This window comes from Galeopterus variegatus, unplaced genomic scaffold (assembly GCF_000696425.1).
Source record: "Galeopterus variegatus unplaced genomic scaffold, G_variegatus-3.0.2 Scaffold4222, whole genome shotgun sequence".
NCBI classification, from domain to species: Eukaryota; Metazoa; Chordata; class Mammalia; order Dermoptera; family Cynocephalidae; genus Galeopterus; species Galeopterus variegatus.
Genome location: NW_007730333.1, coordinates 1 through 18,384, shown reverse-complemented (window position 1 = coordinate 18,384; position 18,384 = coordinate 1). Strand labels below are relative to the sequence as shown.

The following is an 18,384-nucleotide window of genomic DNA, read 5'->3' as shown; positions in this document are numbered from 1 at the left end:
AATAACTATATATACAGTTTTCATTTGTCAGTTAAATAAATAAACACTGTTCAAAAAAAAAACCACACACACAAAACTTGTGGCTTTAATACAATTGTTTCTATCCTCAGGAAGTGTTTTGGGGTTACAGGACAGGGGGTTCGACATCTTAAGAGGGCCTTGAAAGCCAAGTAGGTATTTTCTGCAGAGCGGGGGAAGGGCAAAGGCATTCCAGGTGAGGGTGACATCTTGTGGTAGTGGGTCTGGAGGTGGGGAAGGGGGAGTGGGCAGGTGGTCTGTGCTGCAGAGTGCTGTAGCTCGGCTGTGGGGGTGGCAGAGCAGAAGGCACACAATGGCTGGGGTGAGGCTGAGGAGGGTACCGATTGCTCATTGGATTGTTTCTTTACAGACATTCGTAATTAAGTCGTGCACATCTGGATATGAGCTTTGTATGAATCTGACTCTTTCCGTTGCTCTGCAAACAGTCTTCTTTTTTCCTTTTGATGAAATCCTGCAGTCTGCTCCAATGTACCAGTACCTGGATAGGAAAATGTTCAAAGAAGCCTACCAGATTGCTTGCTTGGGCGTGACAGACACTGATTGGCGTGAGCTAGCCATGGAAGCGCTAGAAGGATTAGAGTTTGAAACAGCAAAGAAGGTAAGCCTCTGGTCAGCATGAGTTGGAATATGATCCTTGTGGGGGTCCCTTAAGGAGGCAGAAGGGGGTCCAGGTGACATGGAGAGGCAGAAGCAGACTGTAGTGGGGTCTGGAGTTAGACTTACCTGGGTTCAGATCTCAGCTAAGCCACTTCCTCACTGTGAGCCTGCAAAGGTAACAATCTTTCTAAGGTTGCTTCTCCATAGAATTAGAACAAAGTTATAAGGATCTAATGGGGAAATGCCTGGAAAGCCCTGTACAGAAGAAGTATCTGATAGATTCTGGTTCTCACTCTTATTAGCTATTTATGTAAAGCCCCTAGCTAAAAGCCAGGCACATAATAGGCACTCAATAAATGGTATGAGCATTAGGCCACTTATTACACAGTGCTGCTTTCTTAGCACTCTGCTAAGTGTGGCGGAAGACATGGTCATGCTCTCTGGTTCTAACAGCACTGTGGTCACTTCCCACATACCTTCATGGCATGATTTATGGACTTGATTCATTGTGTTATTTCTGGCTTGGTCTATTAAAGCAAGAGAAATGGCTGAAAACATCTGATTCCTTTCCACACAGTGAAAAAAGCCCAGATGTGTTTCTGAGTTGGGTTTCCACCTACAACCCAAGGTGGGAAGAAATGGCTTAGACCCCTCCCCCGCACTCCTGCCTTCCCTTGTCATCTTCCCGTGATCGGTTACTGAGCTGCTCATTGGTTCATACTGCCGGGCGGGTGCACAGCAGGATGGAGAGGTATGTGATGCCCGCCTCATGCGAAGTCAAGACTTCGAGGCGTGGGAGGAGAATGGACTGGACCAGACCAAGACTCAGAACCCTTGTCAAGAACCGGCTCTGCCAAGTAAGAGGCTCTGTGACTTCGGGCAAGCCACTTCTCCCAGAGCCCCAGTCCTCCATTTCTGAAGTGGGTTGGTGAAAACTCTTAAATGCCCTGCTGGCCTTCTACAGCATCATTAGGCTTAGCTTAGATGTTGCAAAGGGGAATTTAAAACTAGGAATGGTTAGGGCCGGCCTATGGCTCACTCGGTAGAGTGCGGTGCTGATAACACCAAGGCCACGGGTTCAGATCCTATACAGGGATGGCCGGTTGGCTCACTGGCTGAGCATGGTGCTGACAACACCAAGCCAAGGGTTGAGATCCCCTTACCGATCATCTTTTTAAAAAAAATTAAAAAAAAAAAAATCTAGGAATGGTTGTCAAATGCTAGCCATTATTAAAGCAAGGCAAATTATCATTATACAGTAATCTATATTATATTTTTAGATCTACTAAGTGTAGGAAAGAGATAACAGAAGAGGCTTTCAGAATTCAGGGAGGAAGGGAGCATCTCCATGGAGGGAGCTTCCTTCTCCTACCCCACCCAGAAATGCCAGGAGGGGTGAAGAATAACAAAGGGTCCCCCAGTATGTTGTGTCTGTTTGTTCTTAGCATGGAATGAAATTAAAGTCTTCATTCTGGGTTGTCCCCTATTTATACCCCAGGAACTAACCACCTCCCTTATCTCAGCGTCCCTCTACTCTGCCCAGCACAGTTCTCTAGATGGGCTAGGAACTCAGCACATGTTTTGAATGAATGAAAACTAAACTGGAATGACCGTTAAATTAACCCCAAAACACTCCCTGAGAACAGAAATGGTTCTATTAAAGCCACAAATTGGTTTTTTTGAAGTGTTTATTTATTTAAATTGACAGATAAAAATTGTATATATATTTATTGTGTACAATATGATGTTTTGAAAAAGCTGCAAGATTTTGACCATAGACTAGAACTCAATATTTTATCCAAATCCGGTATCCCCAGCCTTTCTTTTTCCCTATGCCAGGCACTCCAGCTCACATGCTTGTAGAGAGTAGCTCCCAGTGACAGACCGGTGTTCCCACTAGGTGGCGTAGGAGAGCTGCTTAGCACCAAGACCCAGAGCAAGGCTGCAGATGCTTTCCGTTCCCACACTTCCCTCTGCTGAGGTTATTCACAGGCCTTGTGACTCTGACCACTCTAACCAGGCATTCTGACTCTGCAGAATGTGTCGTGGCCAAAGGAACTTGGAAACAGATTTCTCACGGGGCAAATCCTACAATCCTGCACAGCAGAACTAGGAAGACCCTTGGAGAGGACGTCATTAGCTTGCCCCTTTCCACAAAGAAGACTGCTGGAGGTGGAAAGTAGGGAAGAAGTAGATTCAGGGACTTCCATCTGGAAAGCCTCAGATCTAGGACAGAAACCTAGAATGTTCCTTCTTTCCCTCTCTTCCACTTTGCTGGGCATTCCTGATTTCCCCGCTCATGGTACTTTAAGGAAAACCAGATCAAGAAAGTAACTTATGAGACCTTCAGCATGGAACACAGGTGCTCTTAGCCCTCCGTGCCTTTGCTCACATGATGCCTGTCTTACTCTTTCTACGAATCCCTCTTCAAGAATACCCATTTGCCAGATTCCTACTCTGTGATGCCTTTCTTAATCCTGCCTCCTGCCACTGCCTGGACTCAGACAGCAAATCTGTGTTCCCAAAGTCATCTGATTCATACTTGCATATCTCTTAGCTCAAGGAGGTTTAATGATCTGTTTAATCTGCCTGCCTCCCCTTTTACAATGTGGACCCCTGAATTGGGGAGGGAGACAGAGGTCAAGTCATATTCATCTCTGGGTCTCCAGCCTCTGACAGGGCCTAGTCCTGTGGGATGAAAAGAAGTCACATTGTGGTCATCTGTGAGGCAGCCAGAGGCCAGATGACTTGTTCATTTCCACAAGTCTTTTTAGGAGGGAGGATATCATGCAACTAAGGAGAGGCCACAAGTACCCAGGGTTAGTCTGCATTGTAAATTCTAAGGGCTCCTGCTGCTGCCACCTCTTCTAGGCACATGTTAGCCCATTTCAAATGGGACAGCGTATGGGGCCGGCCCGGTGGCGCACTGCTACAGTGCGCCGCTTGAGAAGCGCAGCGGCGCTCCCGCCGAGGGTTCGGATCCCACATACAGACCTGCCGCTCGCTGGCTGGGCGAGGAGCAGGGGCAGCACTGAGGGTTGCGATCCCATAGCCGGTCCCGGTCCGGTACGGGCGCGACACTGAGGGTTGCGCTGGCTGGGCGAGGAGCAGGGGCAGCACTGAGGGTTGCGATCCCGTAGCCGGTCCCGGTCCGGTACGGGCGCGACACTGAGGGTTGCGATCCGTTGCCGGTCACGAAAAAAGATAAAAAATAAATAAATAAATAAAAATGGGACAGCGTAAAGAAGGACAGTTGGGTAGAAATGAAGGTCAGCCTGTCATGGTGGGTTGTGTTCCTCTAAACCCCTTGCAAGCAGCAAAAGAAGCTTAACTAACATCAGTCTGCCTGTTCCTTAGAAACTTCTAGCAGTGTATGGGTTAAAGTTTCTGGCTTTACTGGGAATCCAAGGCAAAGGCTGCACTTTCAGGATTTACATAAGAGTTTGCCTTCCAGGGACTTGGAGTGATTCATTCCCTACCTCCCCCATCCTTCCAGAAACCATCTTTATTCCTTCTCAGCTTTCCCTTCCTCCTCTCCCTCTGTGTTGGTACTGTGGGCTCTGGGTGCCCTGTGTTTATGGCACCATTGGGTAAGCAGAGCTGTCTCCTGCTTTCCATCCAAGTCACCAAGATGTGCCTGCAGTCTCTTATCAGTCAGTAACATCTTACTTGCTCTTGCTCTGATGCCACAGCCTCCAAACGTCAGACCAGCTTGCTCTTCCCTTTTGGATAGATCCTCCCAGGGAGGCACCAGCACAGACTGCAGTATCATAGTTTTGTTTTACCTAATCCCAAAATGATTGATGCAACCAGGACTTCCTTGCTGTTTTTTGTATAGACTAATCCTAGGGATAAAACCGTGCCTCGCCGGGTGGTATAACCCTCCTGAACACACGATGATTAATCAATGCTTGCTTTTTTCCCCTTCCTTGCCAGCTTACTTTCTAGAGCTTGACTTCCTACCCCCAGCCAATCACCTACTTTTGAAGCAAGAAAGCAGCTGATTTTATTCTTTATTTCTTTCCCTGTAGGCCTTCACCAGAGTGCAAGACCTCCGATATTTAGAGCTCATCAACAGCATCGAGGTAAAAGATGAAGTGTTCTTCCTTCTCAAGAAACACAGACTCTATCAGTGGTGTATGGGCAGCCCTTCTAGTAGGCGAGGGCCCTGAAGACACATGAACTGAACCCCCTGGTGTCTGGACATCTAGGCCACAGCTTTGCTCTGGGGGGTCGGAGTGGCCGTGAAAGGGGAGACAGTGCCCCAGAGCAGGGAGTGCAGTCTGTCACTTGGTAGCTAGATGAGGCACATGGGTTCCTAATCTCTCTGAGCTTTGGTTTCTTGTCTGTGAAATGGGGTCAGACTTACCTCGCAAGATGCTGTGAGCATGAAATAGGTTCTCAGTAATTGGTTTGCATCTTTGTTAGCTGGTTACCATCCTCTCGGACTCTATTTATCTGCCAGTATAGGAGGCATTTCCCAAATGCACATGATCTACACACCACCTCCAGAAAGGGGCCTGCAGAGAGAGGCCTGTAGACTGAACTGAGTGCCGTTGAGCTCGGTAGCAGCCCGCCCCTCCAGCCCCCCATTCCTGGCTGAGAACACCAGTTTTGGGGGTTTTGTTTGTTTGTTTGTTTGTTTTGACCGGTAAGGGGATCGGAACCCTCAGCACAGTGTGATCTGCTCTGCACTCAGCCAGCGAGCGCACTGGCCATCCCTATATAGGATCCGAACCCGTGGCCTCGGCACCACCAGCACTGCACTCTCCCGAGTGAGCCACGGGGTCGGCCCTGAGAACACCGGTTTTGTCATCCAAACCAAGATAGGCCTGGGGTGGGTGAAAGAAACTAATTCTAGGTGCACCATTTGCTGGGTGATGGTAGACACTAGTCTTAATTTCTGTGTATCTCAGTGCTGACTATGAAAAGACATACATATTTTTTCTCCTGAACAGATTTATTGTGAGGCTGTGGGAATAAATACATTTGAATTCCCAGATGTGAGCAGTGAGGAAACCAGCAAATGTCTTGTCCATCTCATTCAGTTCAGCATAGTTATCTCCTTTCATGGGCCAGCCCTGTGCTCAGCTCAGTGGCAAAAAGAGTCGAGCAGAAGAGCTCCCGCCTACTAAGCATAACACCAGCTGCCACTTGTTGCGTCTGCTCTGTGCCCCATGCATGGTCCATGTGTACACCGTTCTAGATCCTCATGGCAATCTAATGAGGCAGGTACTGTTGCTACCCCTGTTCAGTGGATGAGGAAACTAAGGCTCAGAGAGGTGATGTCACATCCCCAAGGGTCCATGGCCAAAAGCTCGGTTGGAGTTCAAACCCAGGCTGTCTGTTTCCTATGTAGTGGGTGTCTTTACTCTAGACCACACACACCTTCCCCACCTACTTCATACCCCAGCATGCCATAAGGAGCATCTATATCCTGTTGTTTACTTATGTGCGTAGTAAAGGGCTTGCTTGGAACAATCGACCTGTAATGCCCAGTGCTGATACTATCAGGCTGGCATTTGTGAATCAGCCGGCTTGGACTAGGGGTCTTAATCTGAAGCCATGGAATATAATTTTTCTCTGTGCAAAAGTAACTGGCCTCTGTGAGGACCAGCTCTCATCATTTGTCATTTCTTACTGAGTTCAAAATGCCTGCCTCTAGAAGAGGCATATACTATGGCTGGGAAGTTAGTTAAAGTAAACTAGGTTGTCTCTTGAAAAAAAATCAAGTGCCCTTGAACAAAAATCCATTTTGACTGTTCTGAAGCTTTAGTTGCCAATTTCTAGGTGTTCGGCATTATTCCTGAGAACTGAGGTTCCTTAGTAGTTTCCTATTAGATAGGTGAGCTATTACTATCATAACAGGAGGAAAAGAATCTACTCATGTTGATACGTAACTGCAGAATGTACGTAGATCATTTTTATTGATCCTAGTGATACTCTGTGACCAAAATGGATACAGCCTAAATGCAATGCCTGGTAAGACCTATATTTTATCTCACTGCAAGATTTTAATTCACGTCCAACTATTAGAAGTTACTTTATTTGACTGATTAGCCTGAACTATGTGCAGGTTTTTAAAGAAGTTATTTCTGTCAGTGGGGAAGCATGTTGCTTCCAGCTGTGAAAACTTTCACCAGCTTGTCTAGGAGTTTGATCCAATGTTTCATCTTCCTCCACTGTGATACACTTGCTAGAAAACAAGGGAAACTGCCGGGGATGAAGGACTGGGTGCTATGGAGTGTTTACAAATACTTCAGCTGCAGACTAATGAATGCTCCCTAACACAGGAGGAAGGAGGGTGCGATGTACTTCTCTTCGTCCTCAGCACTGCTGAGCCCCTGTGTATGCGTGTGTGCGCACATGCAGGTGTGTTGTGGGACATCATTTGCCTCAGAAGGCAGGATTGTGATGCAGAGAGCATCTGGAGTGACGTAGAACTGAGTTCAAACGCCAGCTCTGTGTGAACTCGACCTGCTCCTGCTCTTGAACTCTGCTTCCTTCTCTGTAATATGTGGGTGGTGACCCTATCCCTAGAGTCATTGATAGGAAAAAAGTCCATGTGTATATTAAGTGTATACCTCGCACGTAGTGGATGTTCAGTATATCGTATTTCCTACCTTCTCTTTGGAAATAGGAACAGAGTAAGACTTGTTATCCTGTTTTATTAGTCTCCATCTTGAGTAGATGGAGCAACTTTCTCCTTGTCTGTCATCATCATGGGTCACAACACTGCCAAACCGAACATAGGGATTTGGGAGATCTTGGGAGCTTAGGGGCCGCCAATGAGTTGGCAGCACATACTATCCAAACTATTCAGTTGTTGCCTTGGAAGAACATACAGGAAAGCAACCCTGAGGAATTTCCATTAAACAAACAAAGGTTTGCATCTTTTTTGATCCTCTCTTGTCTGGAAAAAAATCTGCTTTTGTTACCAAGTGTTCCCACCAGAAACCTAGGTGAGAGACACAACAGCCCAGAAGCCGAGCATAGATTCCAATAGGAAGGCCCAGGGGCTTAACTTGAAATAGCAACACCTAACCTTTGTAAAGGCTGCTTCCTGCCCATGGCTGCAGAGGCCATTTCCTGTGCTTCTAATTTTTCCAGGAGAGGAAGAAGCGGGGAGAGCCCAACAATGACCTGTTTCTGGCAGATGTGTTTTCCTACCAGGGGAAGTTCCATGAGGCCGCCAAACTGTACAAGAGGAGCGGGCACGAGAACCTGGCGCTTGACATGTACACCGACCTCCGCATGTTTGAGTATGCCAAGGTAATCCACCCACATACCAGGCCCAAGCTGCCACTTGGAGCCCACTGGGGCTCTGACCTGCAGTGTCCAAGTTGTTTGCCCCATGAGGCAGTACAGATGGAAGTCAGCAATGACCTCAGAAAGGCTGTGGGCAGATTGATAAATGAAGGAACCATTCATTGGTTGAAACTGACCTACAAGTGACCTTTAAGGCTGACATCAAAGGGACAGAGTGTGGCAACAGTTCAGATCTTTGTCAACAACAGCTGGATGGGCTGTGGGTCTATATCAGTGTGATCCTTCATTAAGTGTCAAGGGCTCAGGACTTCAGGGCTGTCTCCCACAAATTCTCTCAAACCTTTGTCAGGAGCCACCAAGAATTAGTGTCCTCAGGCACAAGCTGGTCCTACCAACCATACGGGATGATGTGGTTCATTCCAGCCACGGGTCCCTAAGTTCCCGCTCTCTGCTTGTTCTGGGCTTCGCTCTGGGCTTCTGAGAAGGCCCGAGAGTCCCCACTCTCAAGTGTTAGCACAGTGTGCCTCTCACCACCCTGGCAGGTGCAGAGCCACCCACACAAGGTCTTTTGCATTTGGAGGGCCCCCGTTAAGGTTAGTCTCCAACGGGTCTGGGCCTTTAAAGGTACACGTGGAGAAGAGCTTCCTGGACCAGGCTCCTGATGCTTGTGTGAGAATGAGACCCACAAGGATCCTGGCCAGTCAAGACACTTGCAGTTCAGCCCAACACAAGGTTAAAGGAGACTTGGGTGCATCAAGCAGTAAGGCTCTTCCTTCCACAGAGGTGCCTTTGTTAACCTGCCTCTCCTGATAGTGTCAGAGGAGGCTCTCAGAATGTTGTTGAGTCACCAGCCACAACCAATTAGTGACTATTAATGGTAATTATCTAGCTCACAAGTTCAAGATGGAAAATCTTCCCCATTTTTTCCTGCTTTTCTGTTCCCGAAGATGGCTGTGTTCTTTTATCTTTCACCATCTGTTAGATCCTGGGGCTGAAGGTTGTGTTTGGCTCCTGCAATGTTTCCTAGGAGTTCCCGTTCATCAGTACCTAGACAAGCACCTGGGCCCCAGCCTGTCTCTTCACCTTGGTGATTCCTTCACTCCCAATTTCAGATCTGAGATGCTTCGTGTTCCCTCTGCTTTTTCCTCTTCATCTTTCTCAGCCACCATGCTCCTACCACACGCGTGGACAAGGCTTCACAGTACGCCCATCCTGAGAACACCTGAAATCACAGCACCTCTTTCTGGGGATAACAAAATTTTCACTGGGGATTAAACCTTAAACTACAGGATCGAATCCCTAGAGGTAGAATTTAGGCATCAGTCTCATTGTTCTTTGGAACCAGTGGCCCTTCCTAGAACCCCTGAAGCTTCCCCAGGTAGGCAGCTGTGGTGCAGTAGAAAATGGCTTGCCTTGGTATCCAGAGAGTAGTGTGAGTCTGGGTCCCTCCTGTGGAGTGACCCGAGGTAAAGGCTCTTCATTTTGCTAAGACTTGGTTTCCTCTTCAGAGGACGTAGCTACAGTGCAGTTTAGTTCTGAGGATTGCACAGGATAATGTAGGGAAAGCCCTCCACAAATGCCAAGCTGTAGGAAAATCAGGGAAATGAGAGGGATGAGCATGACCACAGAGTAGGTATTCTTCAGACCTCTCCACGACTGGCCCCCTCTTGCCCCTCCTCATGCTTTGGGTGGGGCTTTGAAGGCACCCACAGTCTTCCGTCCAGAAATGCAGCCCCTTTACATACTCCATCTGGTCTGGCTCTCTGTGAAGGTAAATACTCTGGGACTTGGTTTTGGTTCTAGTTTTTAATCACAATTCCAAGTAAGTTGGTCCCGTTTCAATCCCATCGCCCCCCTCCCAGTAGTCTGCATTTGAGAAAATGTGTATATACACATTATGTTGGGGGGTGGGGGAGATACAGTACTTATTAACATGGCATGTTTTTGTTTACTTGAAAATTGCTTCCCGAGATTCAATCTGGCTTTCAAAAATTTTTTAAATTACATTCCCACGTACAAATAAATTGTATGCTCTCTGGGTAAGTGACATGTTTATGTGGTGATAAAGGGAATTATAATGCTCTTAACTCTTATGTAGTATGTCCTTATCAAAATCACCAAGCATGAGAACACTGTTTAGCCTTATTCATCACTCAGCACAGCCTCTTTCTGTCCACTTCAGGACAAAGTCTTTGCCATGGCCCCCAGATAACGTGTAAATTAGCTTCATGGAACCAAAAAGCCTTTGAAAACTCGGTTTGTTGAGCCTCGAAGGAACCATTTAGACTCAGCTTCAATTAAGTCACAGCTCCCTGAGCTGGACTTCTGGACAGGAGGAGGCTCCTTCAAGCCTGTGAGCCATGTGCCTGGATGGTCTCCTTGGGGTGACGGCCCAAATTTATGGCTCCCTCTTAGCCTCTGACTCTTCCTACTACAGTAACCCCATGTCCTCTGAGCACTCACTGACGTCCCCTTTTAGGACATTTCTCTTCTTTTATGATGCTTGTTTCCCTCAGCTGCTAACCTCATTTAATCAACCAGGTAGGCAGTTTCTAGCTCTTTGTTGGCATAAAGAATACACATTGTAATAGCCACCAGGAATGAAGGGTGTGTCTGTCATGGCCCAAGCTAGGCAGAGTCAGTGGCTGCTTTCCAAGCCCCTTCCCCTTTGAGAACTCCAGAGGGAACCAAAGGCCGGCCAAGGCAGGTCTGTCTTTTATTGGGTCCCCACCATCAGGGTAAATGATGTCCCTTCTTCCCCTTCTTAAAACATTTGGTTGGGGCCGGCCCGTGGCCCACTCGGTAGAGTGCGGGGCTGATAACACCAAGGCCCCGGGGTCGGATCCCACATAGGGATGGCTGGTTCGCTCACTGGGTGAGCGTGGTGCTGACAACACCAAGTCAAGGGTTAGGATCACCTTACCGGTCATCTTTTAAAAAAAAAAAACATTTGGTTGTCTTAGGCGAACCTAATATATGATTTTAGGAGCTACACAATTACCCCAAAAGCAAATGGAGAAAAAAAGTGAGGTAATTGTTCAAGTGGGTTTTTAACATATGTTGACTGTACATTCCTGACAATTGCGTATTAATCATGGGGAAAGGTGCAGAGCACTCTCTGCAGGGTACATTATTTGTAAGACAAACTACTTCTTGCTAGTAATACAGATCTGGGCCGAAAGTGCTGTCAATTTTCCTCTTTGAAAAGCCCCACCTTTAAAAATGTCAGCACCAGTGCTGCCTTAACTACGGCAGACTCCCACTGTTTCCTGAGAAGAGGTGATTTTCTGAGGTTGTTTCTCAGGCATTCTAGAGTCAACCCAGGAAAGCTGGGCATGGCCCTTCAGAGGCCTCTATTGTGGTGGAAGGAACTCAGGCTCTGCCACCAGCCAGCCCGAGCTTCTGGGACCACAGTCTTTCTTCCTTCACTGTTCTCTCCAAGGCCCTTCCCCCTGCCTCAGATCTCCTTCCCCCACCTCCTGCTGTCCTACTGTTGGATCAGGTCCCCACCCCTGCAGACCTGACCTCAGGACAGGATTTGATACCACTCAGTGGAGAAGTAATTAACCAAAGAGAATTTTGCTTGTTATCTGTCTTAGGCGAATACCTGGGGGCAAAGCCACTGGGATAATCCCCTCAGTTCAGACAACAGAACATTTCAGAAAACAGATGGGCATAGCACTGCTAGCGGTATGGTAGTGAGGAAGGGCTGGGGCCTGCACTTTACTCTTTAAATCATTCTGTTTAAGTTCAGGATACCACGTGCTCAGCCCCACTCTGAGGCCTGTGGTATCATCCATGCTATCTGAATAAAGATTGTAGGTCTGATTATTTGAAATTGTGCAACCGGGTTGTCTGGTCACTATACAGGAACATGTCAAACCCCATGAGAGAGGGAGACAAAGGTCATAAACCCTCGTAATAACTTCGTATAGCATACATTATACGAAGTTATACGACTGCCACTTGTTGCGTCTGCTCGAATTTCAGGAGATAGAGATGTTAGGAAGAGAAGCCCGTGCGGGCAGGAAGAGCAGCGCGAACAGAGCAGAGCGGAGCGTGTCGGTTCTGTTGGGAAGAAAACGTGTGCAGGAGTGGAAGGTGATGGATAGCTGGCTGCAGCGGGGGGACCTGGGCTGGCCTCAGGAGGGCCTAGGGGACCAGACTGAGGTTTTTAGACTTGTCAGTGGGAAGAAAACGTGTGCAGGAGTGGAAGGTGATGGATAGCTGGCTGCAGCAGGGGGACCTGGGCTGGCCTCAGGAGGGCCTAGGGGACCAGACTGAGGTTTTTAGACTTGTCAATAGGGAATGAGGACCCCCCCAGTCAGGGCTGTGCCATCAGAAGCCCCTCAGACAGCAGGGGTAGAATGAAGGAGAAACTAGACAACAGGAGCCCAGGTAGAGTTGGCCGTGTGGTAGACTGGGAGGGAGGGTGGTGGCTGAGGGTATGAGAGACATGGAGGAGCTGGGGCCTGGAAGGCTGAGCCTGAGCTCTGCATCAAGGTAGAGAACAGAGGAGATGGAGCGGGCTAGGGGAGGGCTGCACAGAGGCACGATGGATCCAGGCTCGGGACTCAGTGCATCAGATCCCCAGTGTAGGGCTTTGTCCTCCCACAGGCGGGCAGTGGGCTTCACGCTCACATGTGTGAGTGCGTCCATATGCATATGCTGCCGCAGCTGTCACAAATGAACTATGAGGGAGAGGCCTCTGAGGTTGAGTCCATTTGAGCCCTAAAGGCTGTTGGTTGTTCTGGAAGCAACATTGTGGTAGCAGTGACCCAGCCAGGACCTGGTCACCCCCTTGAGCCCCATCATGTGATTGGTGTGTGGGCCCCTCACAAAGGGACCTTGGTGGGTAACCTATCACCCCATCCTTCTCTTATGCAAAACTAAAATTTCTTGAAGTAGAGGAATAGATTTTGCCCCCAAAATTATTCTTATCATGAAAGGGGTGGTACGGAAGAGAGCCAGGCAGATTTAGGGCCTCATGCTCTCCTCTGGTTTTTCATGTCACTTCATTTGTAAGTGCAATGTATCAAGTTACCCTGGGGATACTTAACTAGTTCAGGTAAGAGACAGTAAGCCTGTTCTGCCTCTTTTCCAGGTCTGGCTGTAAAAGGTGCCTCTTCTCCAGGGATATTGAGTTTGATGGTGGGGGGGCTGCCTGTGCCACCTTTCCCTAAAAATGCGTCCTTTCTCTGCTGAGCAGTGTTATTTTTAGATGCCATTATTATTCTCGGTGCAGACTGACAGGCCTCCCTGTGCTTGCCCGTCTCTAAGACGGGACCTGTTACAGCTGCTTCCCTTCCCTTCTCACAAAGAGCAGGCTGGGTGGAGCCCCTCCCCTGAGAGAACTAGTTTTACTCCAAACCCCAGCCTGACCAGAGGGAACCAGCATGTTCTGTCCCACCTCCATGTCCCCACAGCAGTAGGAGGGCCGGTCACCACTGGGAAGAAGTGGTGAGCCAGCTCGTCCCTGCAGCCTCTCACTGTGGTCAGCACCTTGGCCAGGAGGAGGGTACAGTCAAGACTGCCTGCAGGCCGTTCTTCCAGAGCTTAGAACAGGCCCCACACATGCCTCTTCCTCTAGAAGCAGTCACTGAATAATTCTGATGCCATGGCCTCTGCCTGCCTGTGGGAACTTCTGAAATGGCGGTAGAAAAAGCACTCCGCCACTTCCTGGCTGTGCAATCTGGACAGGGTGCTTTACCTTTCACCCTGGACTTTAGTCTTCTCACCTGTAAAATGGGAATAATAGGACCCACCTCTTAAGGTGGGGAAGATTCAGTGAGATCATTCATGGGAAAGCTCATGTTGTTGTCTTGGTGCCTGGTAGGGGATCAGTAGACAGCTCTTTCTATCCCCAGATCCTGCTGCATAGATCAGCAGCTCCTGTGAAAGGCACATGAAGCAGCAGACAGTATCCTTTAGAGGAGGCCTCTCCTGGGCCCTGGAGAGGGTTCTGGAGTATGTATTCACTCATTCAGTAACCATCCATCAAGCCCCTGGGGGGGGCATGGCACTGCATTAGCATTGGGGACAGCAAATGAATGGACACAGAGCCTGCCCTTGAGATGATCTGAAGCCCCCCTGCCACTTCCTTCCATCAGGCTCCTTCACAGGGTCCCTCTCCTCTCCACTATTCCCTTCTCTCCAGGTTGATTGAAATCGCCCGTAAGCTGGACAAGGCTGAGCGCAAGCCCCTGCTGATGTGTGCTCACTACTTCAAGAAGCTGGATAACCCTGGCTATGCTGCCGAGACCTACTTGAAGATTGGTGATCTGAAGTCCTTGGTGCAGCTGCACGTGGAGACCCAGCGCTGGGATGAGGTGAGGGGAGAGTTGGGGGTTGGGGCCCCACCTGAGCCCTGGGCCATGGGCAGATGGGTACAGGAGACCTTTGAGGTTTGGATAAAGAGAAGCTGCCCTCATAATGGAATGAACATTGGCCCAGCAATCAGGAGATTTAACCTTGAATTCTCTGAGCCAGAGCGTCTTGCACGGCCTTTCCGTACTAGCTTCCCATCTGTTCATTCATTCATTGAGAAAAACTTTACTGACTGCCAGTTCTGTGCCAGCCCTGTGATAGGCACCAGGATGTGAGTGTTAACACGACAGCTTCAGCGCTGGCTGTTGGTCTGAGCTGCCTCTGACCAGCACTACAGGCTCAGGCGCAACTCTGATGTGGAAACTCTGCACCTGTGTGACATTTAAAACCTACTGGCAGAAAATGCCAGCCATACTTTCCAGATACAGGCTGCCAGAGCCATTTCAGGGGCCAGCTCTTCCTCTGCCTCTGGTGTGAGGGTGGGTAAGGAGAATTAGCTAGACCAGTGAAAAAGAGGGCCCCCCTAAGTGAGGCTGGTGGAAGCAGCAGTGTGGCCCTCTCTGTGGCTTGGCTCCTGCCCTGCCACTCACTGGCTGACTGTGCCCTGGAGAGAAACCCATCCCCACGGGGATCAGAGGCTGTGCCCCGGGTCCTCTCTGCCCCCTGTCCCCCCATGGTCTATTTTACAGCAAGACCTGCTCTGGGTAAGAGCCGTCTGACTCTTGTCTGCCCTCTGAGTGGCTGCATTTGGTGAGGCGATGAGTTTGCTGATGAGAAAAGGTGGGGCCAGGGACAAAGGCAATAATGGCTTCTCAAGATAAATTTCTCAGGAGATTTCTCAAACAGCACAAACTGGAGCTTTTGAGAACCACTCGGTCCTGGCTGTGCGTCAGGCAAACTTTCTCCCCGTGGCTTGTTTCCGGTTCTCCTGGCCCGATAGGTGGTTCTGGTTCTTAGGTGAAGCAGTCACTGGATCCCATTCAGCACCAAGTCCACAGTCATTTTTGACAGCTAATAAGGAGTGATGATTATAATGTCAATTCTGTTTCCTTAGGTGTCGCCTGCAATTAAAAGAAATCTGTTTGCAGCGCTACAGGAGCCCACGCAAACTCTCAAAATAAAATGTTTCCGATTCTGTGCCGCTTCTGTGGTCCAGAAACAGACTGTGTTGTTATTGAATCCAGTCGCTTGCATATTGCTGTTAATTGCCTTTTGTTTTCAAAGAGCTGATTTGTTTTTGTGTGTCTGGGGGTGGTTGTGGGGGAGGGACTCTCCCCCTCTGAGTTGTCAGGCTGGCAAGATGTGACATCCCTAATGGATTCAGCCAAGTGCCATGTTTTCATGGGGGCTGAAGGGGCTGCTTTATTAAGAGTGCATTTGCTCCTTCCTCCAGGCCTTTGCTTTGGGTGAGAAGCATCCCGAGTTTAAGGATGACATCTACGTGCCCTATGCTCAGTGGCTAGCAGAGAATGATCGCTTTGAAGAAGCCCAGAAAGGTAGGCCACACAGAATGGTACCTTGCAGAAGTGACACACATTCCAGGAAGGCTGCCAGGCCTTCCTATCTGTAGGACCCAATAAGGTGACTTCACCCTGGGGATGTGATGTGTTTGGTTGGAAAGACTGGAGCAGTGGAAAGAACGTGGACTTTGGGGCCACGCACCCCTGGCCCATCACTCGCCTGCCACAGGACCTTCTGAGGTCCTCTCTCCGAGCCTCTGTGGTTACTGAGAAAAGTGATGTGCATGCCAGTGTGGCTTTCCATTTAATCTTCACACCAGCCCTATGGTGTGGGTACCATTATTATTATTCCCATTTTGCAGGTGAGAAAACTAACGGTTAAAGAGATAAAGTGATTTTCCTGAAGTCCTATAGCTAGGAAGTGGCAGAAAGGTAATTGGAGCCAAGGTGCAGTGAGGACAAAAAGAGAGGACTGCCACTGAGTGTGTGGTGTAGTCTCACCTCCACCTTCCTCTATTGGAAATAGAAACTCAGGTTCTGTTTCTGGACAAACAGGGTGACCTCGGCTCCTCGGCATTTTTCTTGGTAAAATGGGCTGCCCGTGAGGTATGGCTGCATCTGAAATAGGAGCCAGAGCAGGTACAAAGCCTTAACTGATAATGTCCATCATGATTAAGAAATTGACGGCCCTCTCTATGTCAGGCACTGGCTGGGCACTTAACCTACATAACCTTGAATCTTACCAGCAGCCGTGCAGAGGTGCAGAGACTGAATGTGCCCTGCAAAGTCACAAAGCAGACGAGTGGCAGAGCCGGCACGGGACCAGGATCTGTCTGCCTGGGGAGCTGGATCCTTCTGTGTTTTGCTACCTATTTAGGAAGTTTCTCATTGAGCGGGGTGTGTCCCATTCCATAACATCTCATCTACACTTCTATATGGTAACAGTTGCCACCTCTGGACACATTGCCAAACACGTCTCCCTGTTGGAGCTCCTCAGCTAAAAGCCCCCATTGAAGGACAGCCTGTTCTTTGCTGCTTCAGCATCTCCAGAGCACCCAGTTGCTGAAGTATCTGCATGTTTGGGCAAAACACATCAACCTATCCATCTGTCTGTGTCTGCCCTTCCAAGAATCCATCACCATAGTAACTTGGTACTCAGAAAAGAGATTGGAGATGAGAATGGAACAACGGCCAGACCTTTTCCTTCACTAAAGGCAGAGGATTTGGATCGTCTGATTACCCACATGTGGGCAAGGGTCACAGCTAGAAGTGCTTCACTGGCAGCCCCCCACATCCCAAGAGACAGGCTGTATAGTAGGTATTCAGGAAATTTCAGGGAAAAAGATGTAGGAATGATTGAGAGAATTTTTGCTTGTTTTCACAAATGTTTGGTTCAAGAACAGAGCTAGATCTCTCAAGGTTGTCATCAAAAAGCACTCAGTTGAAGACCAACTTAGGACTTGGGTTGGGCTCAGGTCTGTGACCTTGGGTACGCCTCTTTACCTCCATCTTGCAAAGCCCATTTCATTGCTCATTTTAAAAAGGATAATATTTCCTTCATAAGTCTGTTGTGATGATCCAGTGAGGTAATTAGCAATGAAAGCACTTGTAACTGCCAAGCCTCTTAAAGTGTCAGGTCCTGTAAGTATCACCTCGGGAGTCACAAAGCTTTGCCTTGGAATGGAGCCAGGGCAAAACCTCACTGAAGATGAGCAAGTTTCATCCTCAGACTTTGCCCTGGAATTTGGCCCCTCCAGTTTTTCTTTCTGCTATGCCTTTCCAAAATCAGTTGCCTTTATCCAGCCAAAAAGGAGTATATCTCACTATACTTTTTTCAGGATGTAGCCTTGATTATTTATAGCCTCCGGCCTGAGAGGCGGCATCCCAGCAACGAAGCACTGCACATGCTCCAATGAGTGTCCTACTTCCAAAGCAGCCCCTTGCAAGCCCCTCAGAATTCCATCCTAGGGCCAGCCCATGGCTCACTTGGGAGAGAGTGTGGTGCTGATAAGACCAAGGCCAAGGGTTCGGATCCCTACATAGGGATGGCTGGTTAGCTCAGTCAGTTAGAGCGTGGTGCTGACAACACCAAGTCAAGGGTTAAGATCCCCTTACCGGTCATCTTTTAAAAAAAAAAAAAAAATTCCGTCCTACTTCTTCTTCTGCCTCCCCAAATTGCGTGTGCTTTTGTGCCCCTGCAGCATTCCACAAGGCCGGGCGGCAGGGGGAAGCAGTCAGGGTGCTGGAGCAGCTCACACACAACGCCGTGGTGGAGAGCAGATTTAACGATGCCGCTTATTATTACTGGATGCTGTCCATGCAGTGCCTTGATATAGCTCAAGGTAGGTAAACATCAACCAGGCTGCTGTTTTCCCCTGCTCTGCTCTGGCACCAAGATAAGCATCGAAAGAGCTGGGACGTTTTAATTAAAGCCCTGGGCTTGTTTATTGGGTGTATTGTCCATAAGCCTGTCTTGCAGTGGCATAATCTGGTGCGTCATCTTTTTCCAGTTTGCCCATAAGTAAGGACGGTATGAGGGCTGTCCTGAGGTTATGGTTGGGAGGTCCTGTCCTGCATTGCTAATTCAGAACTTATCTCTCCCCTCCTACACAGGAGCCCATAGCTGGACCTGTGTGAACACTAGTTTTAAAATTTTTTATCGGGCCGGCCCGTGGCTCACTCTGTAGAGTGC

General features: G+C 48.7%; 1 protein-coding gene across 1 annotated transcript in view; it reads left to right on the top strand.

The window, feature by feature from the left end:
* The window catches only part of LOC103602615 (intraflagellar transport protein 122 homolog), a gene marked incomplete at its 3' end in the record, with an annotated part of 63,609 nt that extends 45,575 nt beyond the window's left edge, over positions 1 to 18,034 (top strand). Inside the window, 6 exon segments of the mRNA XM_008587035.1 lie at positions 497 to 637; positions 4,668 to 4,721; positions 7,747 to 8,069; positions 14,063 to 14,234; positions 15,626 to 15,728; positions 17,894 to 18,034. Coding sequence (XP_008585257.1) covers positions 497 to 637; positions 4,668 to 4,721; positions 7,747 to 8,069; positions 14,063 to 14,234; positions 15,626 to 15,728; positions 17,894 to 18,034 — 934 coding nt within the window.
* Positions 18,035 to 18,384: the final 350 nt, after the last annotated feature.